The 18,195-nt window shown below is 32.2% G+C and overlaps 2 protein-coding genes, 1 long non-coding RNA gene and 1 other non-coding gene across 4 annotated transcripts; 1 reads left to right on the top strand and 3 right to left on the bottom strand.

Annotated features, from left to right (window-relative positions):
- Positions 1-4,153: 4,153 nt before the first annotated feature.
- On the bottom strand, positions 4,154-5,831 carry LOC104737936 (uncharacterized). The gene is made up of 3 exons (XR_015578097.1): positions 5,478-5,831; positions 5,269-5,365; positions 4,154-5,136 (listed from the first exon to the last, which is right to left on the bottom strand). It is a non-coding gene; the product is annotated as an uncharacterized LOC104737936 (transcript).
- An 11-nt stretch (positions 5,832-5,842) lies between these two features.
- LOC147929192 (uncharacterized) lies at positions 5,843-6,878 on the bottom strand. Its single transcript, XM_087481484.1, has one exon. The coding sequence runs from the start codon at positions 6,722-6,724 to the stop codon at positions 6,077-6,079; it is 648 nt and encodes a 215-aa protein (XP_087337610.1). The 5' UTR covers positions 6,725-6,878; the 3' UTR covers positions 5,843-6,076.
- A 5,218-nt stretch (positions 6,879-12,096) lies between these two features.
- Positions 12,097-13,073, bottom strand: LOC147929191 (uncharacterized). The gene is made up of 2 exons (XR_015578095.1): positions 12,826-13,073; positions 12,097-12,412 (listed from the first exon to the last, which is right to left on the bottom strand). It is a non-coding gene; the product is annotated as an uncharacterized LOC147929191 (long non-coding RNA).
- A 910-nt stretch (positions 13,074-13,983) lies between these two features.
- On the top strand, positions 13,984-14,797 carry LOC104735122 (uncharacterized). The gene has a single exon (XM_010454847.3). It carries the CDS (start codon positions 14,087-14,089, stop codon positions 14,558-14,560), a length of 474 nt encoding a protein of 157 aa, XP_010453149.1. The 5' UTR covers positions 13,984-14,086; the 3' UTR covers positions 14,561-14,797.
- The last annotated feature ends 3,398 nt before the right edge of the window (positions 14,798-18,195 follow it).

The raw sequence follows: 18,195 nt of genomic DNA, 5'->3' as shown, positions 1-18,195 counted from the left end.
TGTTGTATTCATCTATCGAAACTATTAATTACCAATTTTTGTTATTAGTTATACAGAACTTCAACTATGAAGTTGTTATGTTTTGGCCTATATTTCACTATTTGAAATAATAAAAGACAAAAATACTAAGCAAAACTTGTGTGCTTGTCCGGTTGTCCCAACGAATCTATGAAAGTCTCTTACTTATTTGTCCAATTTTTCTTGATATATGAATGTGAAACGCATAAATTTGCGCCCCGATGAATCTAGAAAGATTCATAACAGCCCTTAATATTATACGCTTAAAGTCATCAAGGCAAAAAAAATACCCTTTTATGATAATAACACACAGAATCTTTCTAGTGAGTGGTTGTAGATTTATCTAGGAACACGGAGGGGGACTATGAGCTACAAATAAAAAAAGGACATGTAGAAAACAACAATTTGATAAAAGTGTGTGGATAGAAAGATTTGAATCATCCAGAAGAGAGAATCAGAAACTCACAAAAAGAATGTGAACGAGTTTGAGGATTAAAAGAAAAGACAAACTGAAATTGTGCCATAGCCTTGAAAGTTGAAAACTGCCGAAACATACATAATAGAACAAGAAAGCAATAAATCTATATATTTGTGGTTTCTGATAGTCACATGTAGTGTCTGAGCATTGGCTCTTCTCTAGCTAAAAGCCTATAGTTAGAAGAGTTAATTACTCATCTTAAGGAAAGCGTGTGGGCCAGACTCATCACTCATGTCTCGTTTTCCTATCTCAACTGCTGTCTTAAACTCTTATTGGTAATCACTTTCTTTAACGGATAGTTTTTTTTTCGTTTTAAAATTAATGATGTAGTTAACGTTGTTTATGCAAAAGAAAGGAAAAAAGTTTAACGGATACAGTCTGGTTATAAAACTTAGCGGTAGTGATTGAAATATAGTTGTAAACTACAAAAGTCATAAAACACTCAGCTAACGTGCTTAGATAGAGGTTTGTTTATAAAAGTCAACACATGATACAATCTTCACCAACTAGTAATCTTTTGATTTCGATTCAAAAACGTAATGTGTTGATTTTTATATCAAAAGCCGAAATGCATTGTATTCGATCTTAAAAACTACTGTAGTTGAGAATTCATCAAAGTTAAAAAGTCTTTTTATTTTTTTGACAACAAGGTAAAAAGTCTTCAGTTTATATTTTACTACAACTATACAGTAATGCAGTTATGCAGGTGAGAGAGCAAAGACATGAGCCCTGCCTCTTGCATTTAATAGAGTAGTCATAATTACTAAAACGGTTGATGACAATTAATCATATTGAAGAGCATCATGTGCCTGCGTCTCTCTCTATCTTTTAATTTTGCTATATATAACTAACATCATTGGTTTTTCCTATTTATAATAGAGGTGAGTTGGAGTAACCCACCACTATAATAGAGTTCCTCTATTTATAGAGGAACCCTTTGTAAGAAAAAATAGAGTTCTTCTATAAATAGAGGAAAAAATAGCAATCTCTATTTTAGAGGTGAAAATAGAGGACCATTAGAGTAAAATTCACCCTTATTATGGAGAATCTCTATTATAGAGAAAAAAATAGAAGACCATTGGAGATGATCTAAACATGTCACATTTGAACTGAGGTGTTGTCGTGTTGAGCAACAGAAAGTTTTTTTCAAATATTTAGGTCTCCCCCTCGATCATTGAACTGCCGTTGTTGACCATACTTCAAAATTTTATTTATTTCGGAATAAAGAATAAACCAAATTGATACTATCAACTTAGAAACCATCAAAGACTGGTTGCCGGAAAAATGGATCCTCAACTGAGAGTTGACCAGAAATAAACGATTGGAAACACAAAAACCATAATGCATTGAGAGCTGATTTATATATAGATTAGAATAATAATAGTTCAATGATTATTTTCCTACTAATCAGAATGAAAAATTATATACATGATTTTTTGCCACTATATTTTGTAGGACGATTTTTTTTAACAAGCAAATAAACCGTTTGAACATGGAACCAAACACATTTACCCTACAATAAAATATAAGGACCCTTGAACTCCCTTTATACTGTACTTTTTTTTTTTGAGAAACTACTTGACCACATTGAATAAACGTATTTAATGGACTTGAAACCAAAATCCTAAACTTGCCTGTTAAGCCTTCTTGAGTTGTCCGTTCTATAGTTAACCAAAACTTCAAAGAGAAGATTTCGTTAGAAATTCTATAGTTACAAGCCAAAGGAAAAGGGACAACGCAATAGGTCGGTTTTAGAGGAAAATATATTTGATACTATATTAAAGTCATTAGTATAGCATATGGTCCTTAGTCCATAGTCATCCCCTTTAACAAAGTCGGTTTGACATAAGAAACAAGCTTTAACCTCGCATACGTGTCAGAAGAGCAAGAGTACAACAATTACGTGTGATTAGAGTGTGGAAGACTTGAGAGAATTCATCTAGTGACTAGTGTGATATTGACAAACTAATAATAATATAAGATTATAAACGAGCTGTTTAGGTGTTACACGCTCTAGTGTTATAGTGATCGATTGAACAACAATATCCGACTTGTCGTCGCCCCACAGGAATACCAGCCCGATAGAGTTTTGAGCTATGAGACTGTCACTATATTTAAATCTTTTAACAAATTTAGAAGCTTTTTTTTGTGTGTAGAGATTGTCAAATAAAATACATTCAACAAAGTATAAGATGTGGAGAGTTTTTAATTCTGACAAGTACATAATTGTCAAATATGGCTCGTAGTACATAAGAAAAAACATTACCATGCACGATGGTAACAATTGATATCCAAACGTGATTTTAGGTTCAATAATTCTGATGAATCCTGACAATTGTTATCCCTTATAAACTGATCTGAAGTATGGGTTTCAGTTTATGCTTTATGATGAAGGTATCGTGGAAGTAAACATATAAGAACTTTAATTTGGAACTTGGAATTTATTAAAAAGGTTCAGAAGAAAACAAAAATAATGGAAAGGAAAAGAAGAAATATAATGAAGTTGAAGATAATAATAAAGAAAAGAATGACCAAGTTGGTTGATCTCCCACGCTTAGGACACAAGCAACCCTATCTTGTGAGTCTTTTTCAGGAATTTCCAATCCGCCACGCAAAATACACTCACTTTCGTCATTTTGTCTGACCTCAACTCACCAAATGAATGTTACCAATTAGTATTTAATTAAGTTAATAACATCGTTCACTGTTAAACACAAATTTAATAGTATCACTTTTTTAATTCTCCTGAAGGGTGTTTACGAGAGAAGCCATTTAAAAACAAGCACGTCTTCTCTTCGTTAAGCGTCAACACGAGATTTGAAGTCAGAATTAACGCCTAGAGGATACTAATTAAATTATTTATTAGCCAACAAGATGGGTGTTATTGCTTAATAGTACTGCTACGTATCTCTGCAAATCTATTTAATTATGGTACAAGCCATTCTGTAAAAATTTAAAAATCATTCTAAATCAGATGGAAATCTTAGTTTAATTACAACCTCTTAAACAATATCCTCCATAATTATGGAAGATGCGTCCCTACTTTATTCTATTATTTCTGTTATCAAATCTTAATGAGTTTGGTTTCCACCTCACCAGAATCCGCTTTCACGCGTAAATCTTGTCTTTTTGATACACATTCATTGTTCTACGTCTTGCAAACAAATTTGAAATTCATCATGAATATATACAACCAAACAATTATATTAGGCAAGTAGTCAGCCGACCTCTTATGATGTCACTATGGATTGAAACCAAGTTTACGAAAAGAATAATATCAGTATAATGAAAAAGTAATTTAATAAATCATTAATTTAACAATATAATGGTAGCATATACTCTTCCAGGTAAGGAAGACGTGTATCCCATCTTTTATTCCACTTTTTCCTCATTATAAATTGAAGGATCTTTATATTTCACTATTTTCTTCATCTTATTTTTTAGGTACAATTTATTGCGTTTGCCTCTTATAAAATTTACAAAAACAAAATTTTAGTAGTAATTAGTCGGCCGATGATGTCATTGTAATATTCAATATATGACATTTCATATTTTTTTCCAACTACCATTCTCAAATTTACAATATTTTCTTATCTGCCATATTAAACTTCCAACTTGTTCAGACATTTTAAGAAGTTTAGGTGGAGACGAGTCATATAATTAAACATATAAAACTTTATAAAAAAAAAAAGAGAAAAAAGGATCCTACGTATGACATTAGAAAACTAAACAAAGGACCGTTATATTCTATACTGAAACCTAATCACTCTGAGAGTCTTCTCGTACAGTCAAATATAATGAACACACGAAGGACAAACATTATGCAAACTGCAAAGTATTAGAGTATCCCAGAGATAGGACTTGGTTAATTCCAGATGATCGTAGTAACAGACGGAAGTAGAACGAAGTTAAACCGATCATAACCCGAAGGTGTTTGTCAAATCAGAAAGGATCATCTCATCATAAGTCCGGTCGAAGTTTGTGGTCGCCAACGATTCTCTAGTCATCACCTTTTCTAACAATAGAAAAGTGCTAATTAAAACAAATAAAAACTCAATTGCTTCAAGTACGACATATTACAATGTGGGCCAGGTCAGGTCATCCATCACCAAATTTACATAGTTTTTGAATGAATTGCAATTTTTAAACTTAATACGTCAAAGATTCTTAAATAAATTTCCTCAAAAAAATGTTACGAAAATGAGTCGAAACTTAAAACAATATAATTGTTACGAAAATGTTTGCAAATCTTTTGGCAGTTTTCTTCCCTTTTTTCCATCATAAGTATTATTTTTTTTTTTTTGTGAACAAAATTGAAACAATTTTATTGAATTCAAACTATATATCAACGTAGTTTTAATAAATGATTTAAAATAGCAATATTCCTGGACGCAGAGGAATATGATCGAAAATAGTAGTAAAATCTTCCATATCAGGAAACCGTATCTTTGCATTTCACCTCTTACCATTTTTTTCCTCTTTCAAACATTCCATTTTTACCTGTTCATGAATCCAAAGATTACCAATTTCATATATGTAGTTTCCAAATCTACTCCTCTAATTATGTTCCATGTTCAGTCGTTTTGTAATTTGGTCAGTCACCTCCTCTCTTTTACCAAATCACTCTTCTTCCATATTTCCTGATTTTTAACATTTCCATCCTATGTCAATATTGTCTTCAGTCATGCTTTCACACATTTATTTCCTATATACGATTCAAAACTTCTATATATATATATTTTTTTTATGTCCAAAAATCAAAACGTAAAGACCTTTTCCACGTCTTTGTAATTTTCTGTATTTATTTTTCCGTTTATCTCTCCATGTCCCGGTTGGTCAAGTTCTTCAAACTCCATCAATAAACGCAATCTGCAAAAAAAAAAAAAAAAATCATAATCATAATGCTCACACTAAAAAATAATTACGAGAAAACATAAGCAAATTACATAAAAAATAAAGAAAACGAAAAGAACGAACATACCTGACACGACGAACAACGCATGCCTCGAAACTTAACGTAACGCTCCTAAACGGAAGAAACGTCGACGGTCAACGGAAAACACGAACGTTGACTTGACGGAACACGCACAAAAAACGCAAATCTGATGAACACAGACAGACACCACAATTGATATATGTGAGAAAACGAGAAAATCTCTCTTTGTTCTTTATGCAAAATTCAATCGAACGGATTCAATTCTTTGATTTTCCATTTTTAGGTGTTAATTTAGAGAAAAGACTCCGAACACTTTTTTTTTTGTTTTTGGGTTTGTTTTAGAAGAGAAGAGAGACCAACAAAAAAAACAGCAAAAACGAGAAGAGTATGTACAATGCCATTATCGCATCTTTCACCCAACAAAAACTAAAAAATTATGGTGGTGTGTGTTTCCTTTTTCTTCCGTTTACAAAAAAGATGGTAGAGATCCAGATCTCTCTCGCTCCAGATTCCAATCTTCAGAACAAGACTTCCTCGCCAGATCTATACTAATCCATCCCTGCGGTGTTTGTTTTTTTTCTTTTTTTTTGGTTTCCAGAGAAGAAGAACAAAATCAAGCAAACCTGAAAAAATCTGAAATCAGATCAATCAGCTTTCGCCATGGCTGAGAGACGACTAGGACGAGGCTGATACGCAGCTCGTCTTTTCAAATGATGAGAAGAAGGTCGAATCAAAGTAGTCAAAGCTCTCCTCACCCACTCTCCTTCAACGCCACCGATTCTCACCAGCGAATTAGTCATCGCAGATCGACGCATATTCAATCCGTTCGTCGTATACGAAGCCGTGCCTTGACCGTGGGGGTTCGCCACGTTCTTGTGTAAAGAACATCTGAAAGATCCGGGATGAGTCGTCGGAGAACACATACACCTCCTCCTCGACTCTGACATCTTCGGAGGCTGATTCTTCGAAACGGAGATCGATCGGTGGTTCGTTGGTGATATAGATCTGCTATCTAGAGAATAACGAAACGACTGAGACATCATCGGCTGAGCTGTGTAGAGATTCACACGAGTCGGCGACGCAGATCTGTGATGGTTGTTGTTTTTGTCGTGATGATGATTGCTGAAAAAAGCTGACGACGGTGATGAGAAGCTGGAACTCGTCGATGAGGCGAATGCTGACGAAGAAGACGACGGAACGGCTCTAGAGTAACTACCGCAAAACCGACCTCCCGGCGATTGTGAACGAAGCACCGGTCCGTTTGACTTGGTCCGTGACGATGTAGTCACCATGGTTTCTTTTTTTTTTTTTTTTTTTGAGAAAGTCAAAATTTAGAGAAGAAGAATAAAAGTCTCAAGATTGAAGAAGAAGGATTTTGGGGGCAGTAGAAGAGAGAGAGCTCTTAAGAAAGTGCCTAAAGGGAGATTGGTTCGGCAAACCTAGCGAGTCTCAGGAACCAAATTTATAGCAAAAGCTTGTTCAATGGCATTTATTGTAAATATTTGCAAAGATTTTGACCATTTTCGATATTTAGGTATGGGTTAGTCAAAACTTAACCATGGTTAAGCAAACTTAAATATATTTTTCTCTCTTTCTTTATTTTTTTATTTTTAATATATATTTCGGGTAGAGGCGGTTTTACGGTTTCGAAAAGAATCGGGTTCGGAACCAACGGCTGAGATTGAGAAATCAAGAAGGAAAGCTTTTGTGGGCAGATAACAAAAAGCTGCCACGTATTATGGACTAAGAAAGATGTCAGCTCTTTGTGGAAAGATAGACTATACTATTTTATTATTACGTTTTTAATGCACATTTTGCCTGTTGTTTTGCCAAGAGCCGGATTTGTGATTTCCAATCGTTTATTTTGTCGTCACAATCCAATGGTTTTTACTTTTTTTTTTTTTTTTGTAACGGTATCGATTTAAACATCTAACAACATTTGTGTAAATTTAGGCTATACTAATGGAGATTTACAAATAAAGCAAACTATGTATAGTGTATATTAGTATATATTACTGTGAAAGTTATTGTAACAAATGTGTAATACAGGTCACTTTTACTTTGTTTAGTGAATTAAAGTCAAACCATATATTCAAAAGTCTTATAAGTAAATCCCAACATGGTTTTAAATATAATAAGTAACTTTAATTATAATAAATTGATGATTTACGAAACTTTTTGTAATTTTAGATTTTGTACTAGCAGATATTTAAAGCTATTACTTTCATTTATCAAAATTTAGCACTCTATATTGATCTTGTTTGTTTGTTTGTTTGTCTGAAAAAGTGCCTTTGGTCTATATATATCTTAACATCAAATTTTAGTTGGATTAAACAAACATCGCTAATACTCCTATTAATTAGTTGATGTTTTTTTTTTTTTTTTGTTCACCAATATTAGTCGCTAATATCTAAAAGTAGTTGCTAATGACCCAGCAATATCAATACAGAAACCTTATAAATAACATGAAGGTCAATATATAAAGTTACATGCATCTATGATCTAATCTAACTGATACCATCGTATAGTAGCTAGGTTTGCTGGTTTGTGTCTTTTCTTTTTTTGAATGTAAACTGGATCTGTGTCTTTTCAGGATGGTTTAATATGTTGGATCGGAAGAGGAAAATAACAATTCACTACAAAGCAATAAAAGGGCCAAAGAGAGAGAACTTGACATAGCTAGTTCTTTAGTAGCCAATACTAATCATCAGTTCGTATCCCTTTCAACATTTTGTATTATGATGAGTGAGTGAAATGTATTTGAAACACAAAAAGCAGATATAAATGGTTAATCAAGCAAAAACAACGAAGGAGAAAGTTCATCAACATGTGATATTATTATTGCAAGTAACAAACTAACATATTCCAACAACTTTTCACCTCAAACCTACTGGTGAGTTAGCCAAACTCTTGTTTGGGCTTAAAAGCAAGGTATAACAACCACAACGAATCAAGAATTTAGTATAAAGTTGTTACGGTGGAGGAGATCCATGCAACAATGCTTCATATTTGACCTTCAAAGTCCCTATACAAATTGATGGAATCATGGAACACTACTTGGATGTAACTAGAACATATGCTACCATAAAGATACATTTTTTTTTCATTTCTCTGCATATATAAAGAATTTGACCATAACTCAATCATAGTACTATATGTTTTGTCCCATTGCAATCTCAACCGCAAAACATGGCAGATTGTTTATTATGGTGCAAGTGTAAAATATCATTTTTAGGTGTATAGAATTAAAAGAAGATTACCAGCCAAAATTAACTTTAAAAACACGGTTTGGATAGAAGTTGAGCGCTTTACGGTTAGAAATAATTGTAAACTTTGCCCAAACTGAATATGGCAAATTGATATCTATAAGTTAAGTTGAAATTAAGTAGATGCTAATGTATAGTGGTTATGATAATTACGTTATATAACATCGTTAAGTTTTGGAAATGGATGATACTTGTGATGACTATTTTGTCATTCACCAACGATAATAAAGCATACGTACTATCAAATTGAGGTAGTTAGGTTCAAAGTCTTACTCTTTTGAAAAAGCAAAGCCTCTAAACCAGTGAGCTATTTTTTATTAAGCTTTTTCCATCTTCTTGATTTATCCACATTTTACGTTTTTGACAATCACAAGTGTTAAAATTAAATTTACGGTTTATAGAAGAATACAACAAAAAAAAGAATTTAATGGAAAATGTTTTTGAATTATTGGTTAGGTACTAAAGTATTTTCCAAAATTCTGATTAACGTTTAAAGAAGGTTTGAAAGCAACTACTAGGAATCATATCAAATCTTAAGCTGCTTTTGTTCCTAGCTCAAAAACAAATTCAATATGCTATTTATTCACATTGCTCAAAAGATGATACATTTATAAGAAAAGAATACATCAAAGCATTTTTATAGCCATTAAAGCATATACTAGCTAGTAAAAGGGTTATGAGAAACTTAAGTGAGATTCGTTGAAGAATATAGTTAGATGTTGGTTTTGGACTTGGTTTTATAGAAGTCCAAATTTAGGGTGATGTAAGAATCTTGGTTGATGTACTAGATGGAAAAGAGATTAATCTAACACATCTCCTAAATTTGGTTAAGATGATTAAGGACTGAACTTCTATTTTTATTAAAAGTTCGATTTGAGAAAAAAATTTGCAGAATGAAGAAAAATGAATATGCTGATAAATTAGCAAAAACAAACTGTCGTGTTTTTTAATTGGATGCGACTATCTTGTGAGCAAGATAGTACAAACTCGCAAAATGGTGTGGAGTACAGAACCCATATTGTGTAACACAAATAGTACTTGATAAATTGTTAAAAACTATATTAAACATATATATATATATATATAATGGTACGACGATTGTAACGGTTAATTTAAAATTTTAAACGAATCTTGGAAAGAAAAAAAATTAATAGTCGTAGATCACAATAATGCGGGGCACACGGAGGTCGTGTTGGGTGAGTTAGGGACAAAACAGTTATTTTTGTATGGTCGGGAAACAGAATGTGATAAAGCAATAAGCTACAACACTCACACCACCTCGTCCACATTACTACGACACGTATAGTTTCGTCTCACACGTGTCCAGGCTTATCCTATCATCATAGCAATCCAATGTCTGACACTGGATTTATTTAACATGGTCATGGGTCATGGTTATGGTCTGGTCGTGGTCATGTGATTATTCTTTGAGATATTTTAGTGTTTTTTACCGTTTACAAGACTTTCTAACTTTCATCAAAATTTAATATTTACAACACATGCCATTGAGTCTTTTATTTTTATTTTCTTTTTAATTTTTTTTTCTTCTTTATTATATGCTCCATATAATCTAAAAAAAAAATGCTGACTAATTAAAAAAATTCTAAATTTTTATAGGAATACAAAATTCTATGTTTTTTCTTTATAATTGGATATGCATTTTGCTTGGTGATTTTATTTGATAATATTAAATATTTTTTTACAAATTTTAGATCCATACACCTAATTATGTGTACAAATTTCTATACATATTATTATGTGTACAGATGAAATTTATTTAATTCTTAGGGTTTTAAATGTCTGTATATATGTTTGTACTGCAATATTTTTATACAAATTACATCTGTAAAGTTAATAATGTGTACAGACATATGTACACATATTAATGTGTATAGACATTTGTACACATACTAAGGTGTAGGGATGGAGGGGAAAAAAAAGCTTTATTTCTTATCCACATATACCCATTTTTATAATTTTCTCACCAAACTTATGTCCCACCATTTTTATCTATCTTACAAACTTTCTATTACACAACAACCTATTTTTCTAATTTTAAATAGTGAATATATTAATTTCTTAATTAAGTTTTCAAAATGTACTAATTTACTAATAAACCCTTATTCTTTCTTGTTACAATCCAAAAGCCTACTGCTTTCATCTCGATTCAAATTTCTTTGGTTTTTTTTCGTTACTAAAAGAAAATCTGTATATGTTCCAAATCTACTTTTGGGTCATTGATTTAGAGGAAACGAGTTATGGTGGCGAGATGTTTCTACATTTTTCTTTAACAAAGTATTTGTTAAATTGTTTTATTTTGGCGAGTATAAAACGTGTTAAAGTCTTTTTCTAATGAAAATTCTTGTGTTGATGGCTCGACGCCAAAGGTAAATACTACTAAAGACTAAAGCGCAAAGGCTGCTGATTATTTATTTTGGAGCAAGTTTGGGAATCCCATTACAAAGAATAAGATGCTTTGTTTACTCCAGGATATTTTCATTTTAATAAAATGGGTGTAGCAATGATGTAGTACTAGCATCCAATACTGTAATATATAGATTTCAATAATGATGATATTATTCTGATTTGCCTTTTTTTCTTCTCTATCTCGACACCTGTCTGTAGATTTGGTTAATCAATTACCATCAACTAAAAAAGAGACATTTGAATTTCTTAGTAGTTATCTAAAAAATCCAGGAATCATGATTACTTTTAATAAGTTATTTACCAATAATGTGTTCTTTTTATGGAGGGTAAAAGTTTGAATCATATCAATATTGACTCGTCTATTAATTAAGTTTTTAAATATATGCAGCAATTTTAGAGAAAGTGACTGTGGAGTTTTAGTTTTAACCATTTGCACCCAAGCTAATGTTTGTTCTAAGTTCTAACCATGTTAATATCGATCTTTATTACTGGTACCCATTTGGATCATCTTATGCAGATACTAAATTCTAAGGCCTTATTTCCACCGGATACAGGCAGTGAGCAGACCAGACTTGAAGTCTTTAACATACATGTTAGGCTAGAGTGATTACTAGTAAAAAGAGTTATAACTAGAATTAACAAAAATTGATGAGTATAGTTTATATTTAACCAGTTATCTCTTAAAATTTCTTCCTTCAAATTTTTTTTTGTGAATATAATTTGGACCATTTTCATTTGTTTTCATCACAAATGGGGGAAATATAGAAGAAAAAAAAGCTTTAAAAACCTAATTTAATGTATTGTAAAGAACATTAATTTTAAAATAAATATTAAAACCCCACAAGAAAGATTGTTCGTAGAGACATTAGTGATAAAGAATGTAACACACACACACAGACCCATACCAACCCAACTATACTCCATAAATTGCATTCATCGTTGACGTTTTAAGAGATTAGTGGAAACTGATATTAAAAGATTCCCGATACGGTTCATAAATGCGATGATATACAATATGTTGCTGTTACAAAAATAATAATTAAACATGAACGGCCACTTCAAATAGGGAACTGGAGACCATGATGGAGTCATGGAGATTCCTCAACTCATCCGCTCGCCAATAGAAGAATACCAAGAAACGATAATATTAATGTGTACAACATATAATTTATTGATTTGCGCCAAAGTTTTGTACTATGCACTAAAAACAAAAATCTTTGTTGCATGATATAGGAGAAGCATCATGTACTTCTAGTCTTCTACTCAGTATACAACAATGTAGGGTGTCTGCAGCAAAAAAAAAAAAAAAAAAATTAGGCAACAATTGTTTATTTGGAACCATAAAAAATTAATGTTCTTGGTTTAACAAAAAAAAAACCAAAAACATTAATTTTTTGTTTTGGGTATGGGACCAGAACCCAAATCAGTACGGCCTACCCTTAGAAATGGGCCAACATGGGCCACATACAATACTAAAAAAAATCTCAAGAGTAGGAACATTAGCCTAAAAAAGTAAAAATCCACCTCTTTCATTTTACAAAAGAATACATGATTCTGTGAAACTTTGATTTCAGAATTTTCTAATTTGAATCTTCCACCTCATCTTGACACGAGTTTCATTCATTTCGTGTGTGTGTGTTATGTTCAATTTCAAGAAGAAACACAATATATATATAAAAAAAACTATAAACGAAACAAACCTTTTCATATACATGGAAGTTATAATGGAAATGTTTAATTTACCCTACAAGGCTACAACATGTCAACACACGTTCACAATTTTTTCTGCTCAGTACTTTGTGGCTACTTCTCCGAACGATTCTAGCCTCCTAGGATATAAGGGCATGTTTATAGGGAGATCAGTTTAAGGTGTTCTTAGAGTATAAATATTGTGAAAATAATGTAAGATCAGTAGTTAAGAACTTTTGTTAAAAAGTTAGTTATTGGGAGAACATGTTTAAGATCTTAATATTTAATAATATAATATTCTTATAGAAATTTAAGAATGTTTAATAAATACATAGATTAATGTTTAATAAAAAATTTAAGAATGTTTAATACTATTTAATAATATAATATTTATTAATATTCTTAAACATATTACAATTACAAAAATTTATAAAATAACATTTTAATTGCAAACTTATAAAACTTTTACTAAAATTCAAAATACAATGCCATATTTTTATGAACCAAAAAAACATTGTAAATGAAATTTTTTTAAAAAAACAAACAAACATATTACTTAATTAATTAAACAAGACAAACATTTTATTTAATTAATACATAGATTAATGTCCAAATTTATTGCATATATTTTCAACCAATCCGAGAGAGACACATCACACAAGATCAGGTCCAAGAACAATTCTAGAATAAGATCAATGAGCCTGATCTTAAGTCCACTATTCAATTATTTTCATTTTTAAAGTGCCTAAGAACACCCAATGTGATCTTCCTATAAACATGGCCTAAGGATATTGCATTCTACAACACACAACTCAAGATGAAGAAGGCTACACTCAATATTTTAAGTGAAGGACCACCACGATTCTCAAAAGTCTCAAAAATCTACCCTTGTTTCTCTCGCTCTTTTTTTATTTTATTTTATTTATGTTAATGGCCACTTTGGGACTAACTTTCTCAACCAGCACATACACTTATACTATATTAGTAAGCTTTTACTATATTATACAAAGTTGCAATTTTTAGTTATCCTGTGGAAATTTCTTTCAAAAGTACAAAACAAACGCCATAGAACACGCGGATCGGGCCCAAAGCCCACGCATCAACCACGCATTTTTGTTATCTTTTTTTCTTTTCCTATTTATTTCCTCTCAGACTCATTCTCTTTCTCTCACTTTTCCTTTTATTTTTTCTAATTCAAGAAACCATTTTTAATTTTCCTCTGTTCTTCTTTACAATTTCTCCTCAAGAAAATATTCTTATCAAGATCAAAGAATGTACAACGAATGCAGCTCTCCCTCGACCGCAAGATCAACGACGGCGAGAGGAACTAATCACAGAATGAGATCTCCCATCTGTTGTTTAGGAGCAAACGCTGTGGTTGAGCCAGAGGCGATGATGATCGGAGGAGGAGGAGGACCAAGAACTCCGAGATCTCCTTACGAATGGCTCAAATCCACCGCGCAGGAGCTAGAGTTGAGAGATCGGTGCCGCCGCGTGAAGTCACGTATCAAGGTTACGTGTCGTAGCAACAATTGTGGTTATAATTGTCATCATCATCATCAGAGACATCACAGCCAGAGTTATCCTGGAGATTTTAGTTATGATCCGTTGAGTTACGCGCTCAATTTCGAGGACGATGTGAGAGCTTCTGATGACGACGGTTCTTTTCCGAATTTCACGGCGAGGTTGCCTCAGTCTCCGGTGACTAAGACGAGATCCGCCACGGTTGATTTGATCTCGTTTTGACGGTTCTGTTAATGAAAAGATATTCTAAACAAATATATTTTTCGGTTTTTTTTTTTAATATGTGTGACGGTGGAATGTAACTGTTCGCCGGAGAAATGACGTACGAACATGACGTCGTGTATATGTAAATGCTCTCTCTCTCTCTCTCTGTCTGTCTGTCTCTCTCATTCGCCATATTGATTTGATATACCTGTATGTAAAATTGATGTGTGCAAATAAAAAGAATCTTTTTCTGTATATTTCTCTTATCTTTTTTTTTTGTTTGTAAATAAATATTTTACTTTGTGCTTTGTAAAATTGTTCTACAAATGCAGTTCACACACACTTATCGACAAACCCTATAATGTGGGTGGATCTAATCGATTGCATATTATATCCTATCATTCAATTTTGGATTTGGTATTAGCACTCATTAATTACCACATTATATTTAGCTGGAAGAAGAGATGCTCATAGTTTCTTGATTCATCAAAGAACTATAGCAGAATATGGTGAGTGAGGAGATAGATTCTTGTGCTGAGGATTCAATTAAACAAAGAGTGTTGTTGGAAAAGAGTTGAAACGTGAATCAAGTGAAAGATTCTAGTAAAAGATATGCGTGCCGTTTGTTTGACTCGTATCAAAATATAGCAGAAGTTGAATTGCAACAGATAGGGTGAAACTTTAAAGCATTAAAGATTGCAACAGTTCAGGACAAGGAGACAGATAGATTGTGTCGGCATCATAATGAAACTAGCTTATAGAAACGTTTTAGCTTTTTTGACCAAAAAAAAAAAAGAAACGTTTTAGCTTTATACTAATATTTATGGTAACGTTTCAACATTAATTGTACTAATATTTATGATTTACGAATCGTGATCATTGAGACCGTCGTAGCAAGACAGTGGTGTACAACGTACGGGGTTGGTTTGAATGCCAATCGAATTTTCCAAAGCCAAATTACACTGTCGATTTAGTACTTTTTTGAGGTAAAAAGTAAAAACAGAATCTTAGTGTAAATTTTTATCTTTTTCCAAAAAACGAAAATTAATTTTATAGACGACATGTCTCATGCCGAAACAAAAGAAAGGTTTGGCCGTTTGGGTATACTTTTCAGAACACAGAGACCTGATTTAACTACTGGAATTAAATATATGAAGAACCAATCTTTACGTTTCGACTAATTATGGATTAGGTGATCAGGAAAACCTTAGTTTTAATCAAAATACAGAGATTCTTCTGGTAAGCTGTCACGGGCATAATCATACGAAGCCCGTTTAAGATAGTGGAGGCCAATTATAGTATTATCCCATGATATTTAAAATTTAATATTGAAAAACACGAAACAAGTGGAGGAGATACTGAAGATAGGAGTGTGAACTGCGAAGTGAAGTGAAGTGGGGATGCTTGTTGAAAAAGAAAAGCGAACCAGAAAACGCTTTCGCACATGTTTTGACGTTTGTGTTGTTACATAGTGCTACATACCCACTTGCCATCAGTCGACATGTCTCTTTCTCTTTTGATGCCTCAAATCTTCCTCGTTTTGTCTACTATATATACATAATACATTTTATTATTGTGTTATATACAGTATACCTCATTCTCTAGTTTTTCTCTGACAAGTTACAATTATTTCCAGACTTTATCTCCCATTGAGTCACAAAATGATCAATGTCAATCATCGTCATTGATCGTTTCAAGTTAAGATATTTTTATCCACCATACATTTATATATAATATATCGTGATTATATTAAAAATGTACCTTTTTAATATATTAATGTAATTTACAAATTGTTAAGGGGTATGCTTTCTTTTGTCAACTGTAAAGGCATGCGTTATATATAATATATCGTGATTATATTAAAAATGTACCTTTTTAATATATTAATGTAATTTACAAATTGTTAAGGGGTATGCTTTCTTTTGTCAACTGTAAAGGCATGCGTTATCAAAATATCTGTTCACTTCAGAATTAAATAATTGCTATGGTGGACTAGCCATATTGAATATTTTTTATCTTCTTTTTTATCGTTATTCATCGTATGCAATTTAATAACTACAAACACACAATCTCTTTTTTTTTCATGAATAATATATATGTAAAATTTATTCGAAAAAAAAAATGTTTTTACATCATGTGCTGTTGTAATGTGGCCTTTGAAAGACAAAACATTTGTTTAAAAAGTGAGAGATCCTTCTATCGTTATTCATCGTATTTAAACGCACAATCACGAGACCGCAAAGTATAACCATCAATATACAATCAACTATGCACGAAAGATAAATTGCATCGTGACTCCAACGGTGAATATAGATGCCATCAAAGTTATATACTATAAAAAAGAGGGTTATATACTTATATACTATATTTGAAATCGTGACGTCCTCAACTTATATACTAGAATTGTTATCGTACCTAGATAAAATTAGTCATCGCATTTCAAAATATATATAATATTTGGAGAAGTATGTAATGTGATCATTCGACCGTTATTTCCTCGTACATGTGTTCGGGAAGGGCTTCTTCTCTCACATATATTTTAAGTTTTTTTTTCAGAAATTAAACACCAGGCAGGCGAATCTATAATATATGTACCAATGATTATCTTAATATACTTATATGAAAGTATCAGAAATTATATTCCTTATACATTGGCTAACGTGTAACATAACGAAGCGCATGATAATAAACTATAGAGAGAATATTATTGAACTTCTTTGTCGTCCTCTCTGTTTTATTCTCTATAATATATATCCTCTCCAATTACCCACTAACACTTTTTATTTGTACTTTTTTTGTGTTTTCTGCGTCACTTTCAGATAACGAATCTTTGATATCTTCAGCAATAGTGGGTTATTATCCATAATGACAAAAAAAAAAAGAGAGAAGAAGAAGAAGCAATGCAATTGTTTCGTCGCTGCTGCCACATAACGGATAACACAGAGCTAGCTGTCTTTTATGATTGGGCCAGCCAGCTATATATAAGCGCTCCTCTCATATGACTGTCATGTAAGTAGAGGACAAGACCAATCAGGAAACCCCACAACGTTCAGAATGCCGTGTCATGCAATCTTATTCCGCTGACAAGAGTCTCTCTCAACTCTCACCACTCGTCCATCTATCTCTATGGAAAATTATAATTGAAGCAAAACCAAACCATTAAGATTATATATATATTGGTTCATATATAGTAGCCTCACATATATAAGATCATGAACAATGCAAAATTGATTTGAATTTTGTTTCTTATTAGTTACAAATAATCTGAAATTTGGATTGTTCATGATCTTAGATGGCTATGGACCAAAATTAGTGGTTTTTGCTAATGTTTTTGTTATTTCACCACCTTGATTAAATAAGTAAAAAAGAGACTTAATTGTATATGTAGTATGGATGGAGAACCCTACGTCCCTACCCAAATTAAAAAAAGTATGGATCGTTATCGTTCAAAATCCATATAGGCCATAGCACTTGTTACTTAACAAGAATAAAAAGTGCTAATAGTGTCCTACAGCATATCGTCAAAATCTAAATGACGTCCTTAGAGACAAGAGGACAACGTATGAAACGTCGGCGTTTTTCAGATGAACTAGTTTTGTAAACCCTGCAAGGTACGTAGAGGGGGACGACGAGGCCCATAATGGAAAATGAAG

This window comes from Camelina sativa, chromosome 13 (genome assembly GCF_030686135.1).
Source record: "Camelina sativa cultivar CO46 ecotype springtype chromosome 13, ASM3068613v1".
In the NCBI taxonomy this organism is placed as follows: Eukaryota; Viridiplantae; Streptophyta; class Magnoliopsida; order Brassicales; family Brassicaceae; genus Camelina; species Camelina sativa.
This window is presented reverse-complemented; position numbering and strand designations above follow the sequence as displayed.